The 7435-nt window shown below is 38.7% G+C and overlaps 1 protein-coding gene across 1 annotated transcript in view; it reads left to right on the top strand.

The window, feature by feature from the left end:
• Positions 1-2247: 2247 nt before the first annotated feature.
• Positions 2248-7435, top strand: part of LOC123984231 (filensin) — a 10260-nt gene continuing 5072 nt past the window's right edge. Inside the window, exons 1-4 of the mRNA XM_046071007.1 lie at positions 2248-2623; positions 3578-3638; positions 4132-4227; positions 5829-5921. Of these exons, the coding sequence (XP_045926963.1) occupies positions 2250-2623; positions 3578-3638; positions 4132-4227; positions 5829-5921 (624 nt within the window). The 5' untranslated portion in view covers positions 2248-2249. The remainder of the gene's footprint in view (positions 2624-3577; positions 3639-4131; positions 4228-5828; positions 5922-7435) is intronic.

Below are 7435 nucleotides of genomic sequence, written 5' to 3'. Positions count from 1 at the left end.
CCAAAACAGCTGCAAGGTTTCTGTAAAATGATGTCCAAACACTAGTTGACCACACAGTCTTTACTTACCATTCTAACTGGCTTTAACTTATTTTCTCTGCATTTCTTTATCATGTGTTCTGTCTCTATATGTAAATGTAGTTGTGTAGCAGAAAGTTACTGAAAATCGATCTGGGCTTACTCGCTTTTGCAGAACGCAGGGGTGTCATGATGCACTTGTGTGAGTCCTTCTTACAATCTCAGACACCCCCAATAACCCTAACCCCCTGGAAACAATATGGAAAAGGATTTCAAACTAGTTTCACAATTAAATCCCAGTGACATAATTTGTCTGAAAGAAAACAATGATGTGCACAATACAACACTTCTATGGATGAACAATGTGCTTATTCTTTCAGATCAAGATGTTGTGTCTATTGTGTTAGTGACTTTTACAGACCCCTGCTCAGACCTGGACAATCACACAGACATGGAATTGAGCGGCCTTGGGGAGAACGCTTACAAAATAGTAAGTGCTGAATGCTAAATAAAAGAAAAGCATCATGATTGAAATGTCTCTTTTTTGTAGAACATGTGTTGTGTGTGAGTGATACACCACATATTTGAGAGTGCTGAAATATTCACAGAAACTATAACCATGATCTTGTCTTTTAAACTCAACATTTCTGTAACAAAAACTTTAACGCACCTACATTTTACGTTGGATTGTGTCTGTCGATTGCACTTTCAAAGATGATTTTTTTTTTTACACTTGACCAACAATTTTCATAAACTCATGTATCAGTTCTTTTTTTCCCACACATAGAACAGGTTAAATTGTGTAGGCATAGATAAAGGTCATCACATTATCTATGGTTATATAAAAACCATAACTGATTTAATGAACCATTTGCCTTTTCACTGTACAGTGTGTACTTACACTTGCATGGTTTCACCTTAGAGACAAGCATATGTGACTGGCAGGATCAACCAGGTCACCCTCGGTTGATCAAATAACTGTGAATGTGAAAGAAAAGCATACATCTATTGCTTGAATGAGAAATGAGCTACAGTATACAGCATTATTTTAACTCCATTATGTCAGTTTAACTTTTACAGTCTGCCCTTGAGGGCTTTGCTGGGTCCAGAAAATGCTGAAATGCTTGTGTAAAGCGATTTGACATGTGTTTTCTTCATTCATGTGTTTCAGCCATTTTACAGAAAGCTTGTTAGCTCTGTCTGGTGGAACCTTTTGACTGACCTTGTACCACAGCCTGCAGAGAGCAAGCCAAAGGAGAAGCTGTTCTGTCTTGTCCTCATTTTTCTATCACTCTCTCTTACTCTCCTCTTTGCATGAGTTATTGTGTAAGAGAAAGAATGGAAATACAAAAGGGAAATACAGATTTAAAGAGATGTAGGCTGAAAGCACCTTGAGGAAAACAACAAGAGGCTTTTTCCTTGTTTCCATTAAACAAAAAACATAATGTGTAGAAATAAAGACTGAAAGTCGTATTAGATATTTAGATCAACACAACAACTGTGTTGTAGTTCAATTTTACTCTTTTTACTGTTATTCTCATTTTATTGCAGAATTAATGTTGTAACAAAACAATCATTAAACATTCTCTGTATCGTATGATCGTCTATCACTGTTTCCCAACCCAGCCTGTCTACTTATCAGCAATTGTGAATACATTTCTGTAATTTTTAGTGTTTTGTGAAATGTTTTTAAGCTCACGAGCTGCAACACAATTACTACCCACTTGTAAACCAAAGCAGTTTTTGTTTCAGCACAGTGTGTCAACACTTCTCAATTCTGGCAGGAATAGTTCTCCACAGTCCACACAAATTGCACTGCACGAAATTTCCCCTCTGTCCCGTGTTGGGCCACCATCCAATCTGCCATATCAAACAGGGATCTAGAAAGCAGCTGACTAAGAAACAAAATAATGGTGTGTGACAACCCAGTGCTTTCGTGGTGCCAGCCAATTGTTTGTTTTTGTGGTTCTGCTTTGTCATCAACAGCATGTCTCTTCTAATCTCTGCCACAAAGGCAACAATGAACTCTGGAAGGCCCCAGGCCTGCAGCGTGCGCGACCACAGCCAGGGGGAGGTTTTGGGGGCTATTTCGCCACTAGCCAGTGCTGTACAGCGTTTAGTCTACCATGAGACAGCCAAGGGTGAGCACCCGAGTTTTCACACAATAAAGGTGCGGAAGGGGACCAAACACTCCGGGGATACCACCAACCCAGGGGAGAGAAGCGTACCATCATGTTCAAGACCAGGTACCTGCACGAAGTGCGCAAGGAAAGGTACGAGCGCTCAGATGTCTTTGATGAGGAACCAGAGGACTCTGAAACCTCCGCGGGCATCTCAGCCATCCAGGGCTGGGAGAGCCTTCAGGAGCTCAACAGCCGCTTTGCCCGGTACATCAACAGGGCACGAGTCCTGGAGCAGCGCAACGCCGTGTTCCGCAAGCAGCTGGAGACGCTACAGCGGATGGAAGAGGCCAGCGGCCTAGAGGAGGCCTTTACAGAGCAGATTGATGTCAACAGACAGCGCATCCGAGAGCTGTCGTCTGACCGTGCCAAGCTGGAGCGAGAGCTGAAAGATGCTTGCCGCATGCTGGATGAATTCACCAGCAAGTAAGACAGTGGGCAGTGGTTGGTCTTATCTTGTGTCAAAGGTCAAATTTCTTCTTCAGTGATTAGAAACACGTAGAAATGTTCTCAGAATTAACAAGTGATAAAGAATCTTAACCCTAAAGAAGTGAAGATGTTGGTTTAAAAAATAAAATAGCAGACAAACGATACTTCTCAGCAACTATGGGAAACTATAAATTAATATATAATCATTGTCAGAATGGATGCAATTTTCAGAGTCGGATGAATCAATCAACTGCGTCTTCATTAGGTAATCATGCAAACTGCAAAAAAAAAAGATTCTGAATACTGTAACATGTTTTAACTTCATTAGTAGACATAAAACAAGATATTGAATAGACACTGAACTGAAATAATGGTTATAAATTAAAGGGTCAGTTATTCCAAATGACAGCAATACACACACACACACACACACACACACACACACACACACACACACACATTTTCTCACTTATCTCTATTAACATCCTTGCTTCCACTAAATATAATAGAAATTAATAGTAAATTTAATTTGTAATGCTCACATTAATGTCAAGTAGCATTTGAAGACATTAAAGTAAAATCCAACTGCAACATTTCTTTCCAAAAAGAGTCTCCATGTTCCAATCTACAGAACACACTGTCACACACAGATTTAATAGGAATTATTTGTGGGGTAAAAAATGGTTCCAGTGAAAACTTCACAATGAGATCTGTGGATTATCCCGAGTAACCCTTTTCCAATGCTGTGAGCACCAAAAATGAAATTGTGCAGCAATCCGTCCTGTCCCACTGCATCCAACACAAACATGCAATCAGACTCAAATGACACAGATTACCTAAGGTGAGTTTTCCTGTGCTAATACTGCTAATACTGTAGCTTATTGTGAGAATATTATGTTGTACCTCCTTCTGCTTTATATTAACACATAATCGAGATGTTTTATGTTCCAGATATAGAAATGAATGTGATTATCAAGAACAGCTACGAGGCACACTGGAACAGTTAAACAAGGTACTATATGGATGAGATTAAGTTTGTTTACACCATCATGAATGTATCAGCATTTTTTAAAAAAACTGCATTTTATCTGCATCAGAATTCTCCAGAATTTAAACATGGAAAAACCTGGGCATGTAAAAGCAGATACATTAGTAAATCAAATGAGATTTATATTTGGTTTTAGTATGGTTGAATAAATATATTGGTTGAATAAATACAGTAGCTTTCCCCAGTGAAAAGAGATTTAATTTCAAATTTCTGTGTGAAAAAAGGGTACATGATTGCTAAACATAAAATAAGTAACACAACTTAACTGATTTTAAATTGCCAGTTAGCACTGAGTTGGACACTGAAGAGTTTTCCATATCATTGTATGACTGCAATATGACAATTGAGTGTTCTTTGGCTTTTGTTGAAATCAAAACACTTCACACGGTTCATGTCACTGTTTTTTCCCTGGGTCCCCTATTGTTGTTTTCCTTTTATTTTCTCTCTACTCTTGTAGGAAGCTGACGGCGCTCTGCTGAGAAACCTGGAGTACCAGATCCAATCACAGTTCCTGCAGGATGATATCAACTCCACCAGAGATAGACACAAAAAGGTCAGTGTTACTGCTGGAGGATGATCCAAATTAACTACGCTAAGAAGGGAACAAATTTATTGTGCACTGGAGTTTGCAACAGTTGGGTAAGTTAGGCAACAAAAAAAGCACTTTGGTTATGGTTTTGGTAAAATTTTATTAAAGAAAACTAGTCCTGTCTCATGATTTTAACCCAAACCATGATCTTTTCCTAAACCTAACCAAGTAGTTTTGTTGCCTAATCCTTAAGTTAGGCTGCAAATACTATAGTTATGTGGCATTAGTCTATTTTAGTGAAAATGTTATGCCCATGTACAGTATAAAATATGTAACTTTAAAAAGTTAATGTAAATAAATAAAAGATTCCACAAATCAATTTTTCAGTGGCTGAGGAGAGAGTGTGTTGTGGGCTTTATCAGTGCATGAATCGATATATATTGATGCTGGCGCAATATGTACTGTACATAAGTGACAGTGAGCAATTGCATCAATACTCACATTATAGTAATCTTTACTGATGGCTTTGACAAATTGGGCCAGTAAAAGCCACTCACTGAGAAATGACTTAAATAGTTCCTTGTCATCAATAAAAATACTTTATATGTCATGACATATTGATCTTTAACGGGCTACCAAATTTTGAAATGATGCCCATATTGTTCTTTTTGACAGTATCTCTGATCTCAATTCAGTTTCTTTTGCCTAGATTTATTGGAAAACTCACAAGAAACCTATTTCACGTCAAAGAATATCAGTTCAAAGTATTTTAGACCACAGTGCGTGTTATTCTGTTTGTGTGCTTTTGAACACCTCTGACCTCAGGCCACCACTGCACAAATGACAAGGCACAAAACCTTGACACAGGCGCCGAAGGATGTGTTATGATGTAACCGGGCCTTTAGCAATAATTTACCTTCTGTGATGTGAGTGAGGAAAGGATTGCTGAGAAAATGTAACAGACACTGACACATGACAAGAAAGCACAGTGGAAAGACAAAAACTGACTATTCCGCAGTAGAAATGCCTTGAAGGTGCAACACAATGGCCATAATAATGCTGAGACAAAGGAAAATGACTTTCCATAGATGTGCTTGCCTGAACAATGTCTCCCTCTTTTTTATTTTCACCCAATGCTGCTTTTGATGACGAATTACGATGGTCTGTAACAGTGACTCTGCAATATGAAGATAGCATATCAAAAAGCACTGCTATATTGTGTGGGAAAGAATAGGGAGATGTCTCACATGAATATCGGGGTTTGTGGTCCTTAGCTTTGATGTATCCCTCTGGACAGCGGAAATATATCTCCTCTTTATTACCAAATTTGAGAGCTTGTACAAATGGGTATGAAAAAAAGGCTCTTTACTGTAAAGAAATGCTAGCACCATTTAAAAATATATTTCACCTAAATGTAAGCCTTTTAATGGATACTTTCATTTCATCCTAAATAAGAAGAGCAAAGTAAATAAGCAAGAGGGTTATGAGCAGACCAGATAAAATGTTTCAGGTTTGCAAAATGGAATAGCTTAGGCATGTTCTTCTTTTTGTTGAGTTTTTAGTTATTGTTAGTTATTATGTTAGTTCTTTTATGTTTTCCTCTTCTATTTTCTTCCTCTACACAGAACCTTGCAGAGATCCAGACCTATGTAAACATTTTGCAGCAAATCAACCAGACACTTCCCCTTGTTCCCAATGTGTCAGTGGGCATCTCTGAGGTGAGGTCACTAATGTTGTCACTGTGTGTGTGTGTGTGTGTGTGTGTGTGTGTGTGTGTGCTGCAGTTCCCGAGGGGAGAAGATAGTGTTTGCATGTGTGTCAGCCCTGGCTACGTGTCTGGGGTTGATGAGGTTACTGGCTTCTCAGTGCAATTGGTTGCCTGTGCCTGCATTTGTCTGTGTTTTACTGTGTGTACGTGTGGGTCTGTGCACATGCAACATGCACAGACAGTCAAACAGTCCAACCAGACACACGGACAGGCCTGCTGTCTGACAGTGTGAGGACACATAATGAAGCAAATGCCAGGAAGAACGACTGTGCATGCTAATTATGTGTAACAAATTCGAGCTTTATTTATACAAATATTCCTCAGAGGCAGAACTGCTCTAGGTGCAGAAACTGTTTAATTGGTCGAGCTACATTTCACTGAGTGAATAAAGACAAAGAGCCACAACTCTGTGTTGAGCTGAAATCCAGTGAAGATAAGACCAAAGGTAATCAAGGAGCAAGCTTGGTGATCTTGTTAGTCTCCAGCTAAAGACACAAGCTAGCCTACTCTCTGCATTACCACTGATTGGACAAACTAAATTAAAGCACACTGACATACATAACATAACATAATACCATACACTTATTGTTATACTTCGATGACAAATCGCTGTGGCAAACATAAAGAATAACTCCTTCTTTTACTTACTACAGTAACATTAGCCTTTTTAGCATTTTGTTTTGTCTGTTTACAGCAATAATTAAGTTGGCCTATTAGTGGAGTCTTAATAAGACTGTGTCTGCCTCTGGAAGCCCCGAGTTGATGCAATTTCATAAATATGTTCATTTGCTTTAAATTTTAGTCATTATTCAAAATGTCACCTTAATTTTACTCTAGCACAGGTGTTACTAATTACATGAATGATGTTCAAGTTTAGGAAGCATATTGCCAGCAAATCTGACATTTAATTTCACCTCATACTTTAATTGCTTACTTCCCAATATAGCAGCCGAAAGGATCAAGCTTTTGTCGGCTCTAATGACGCATCTCAATCATGGAAACAAAGATGGAAAGCCATCTTTGGATTTAAATTTTAAATTGGTCCAAAACTTAATGATGTCACTTCATACAATAACAACGCTGCTGCCAATAAATGCTTGAATATTATGAAAGTAATTTTGAAATGAGGTGAGATGAGTAAAGCTCTAACTTAGGTCGCTTTTATCATTATTAATTCAGTTTGCTGGGTGGGCAGTGCACTCCAAACACAAAATCGGTTAATTTTAGTAGATGAACAAAAAACAATTCAAAATGCAATCACTGAAGTTTTTAACACTGCCTGCCATGTGATTGTGTGTGTGGAGTAACCTTCATGTTGTTCACAGACACCGTGTGCTTCTCTCCATGTTCTCACTGATTTGTGCTGTATGTGTAAAGGAGCAGGAGAAGCTGCTGGCCCAGAGGAAAGTGCCGGTACTGCAGAGTCAGCTGGAGGAATATAAGAGCGCCCTCTGTCAGCTGCAG

Source organism: Micropterus dolomieu, linkage group LG15, assembly GCF_021292245.1.
Source record: "Micropterus dolomieu isolate WLL.071019.BEF.003 ecotype Adirondacks linkage group LG15, ASM2129224v1, whole genome shotgun sequence".
Lineage (NCBI taxonomy): Eukaryota > Metazoa > Chordata > Actinopteri > Centrarchiformes > Centrarchidae > Micropterus > Micropterus dolomieu.
Note: the sequence above shows the minus strand (reverse complement) of the source record. Positions and strands in the feature narration are given on the sequence as shown.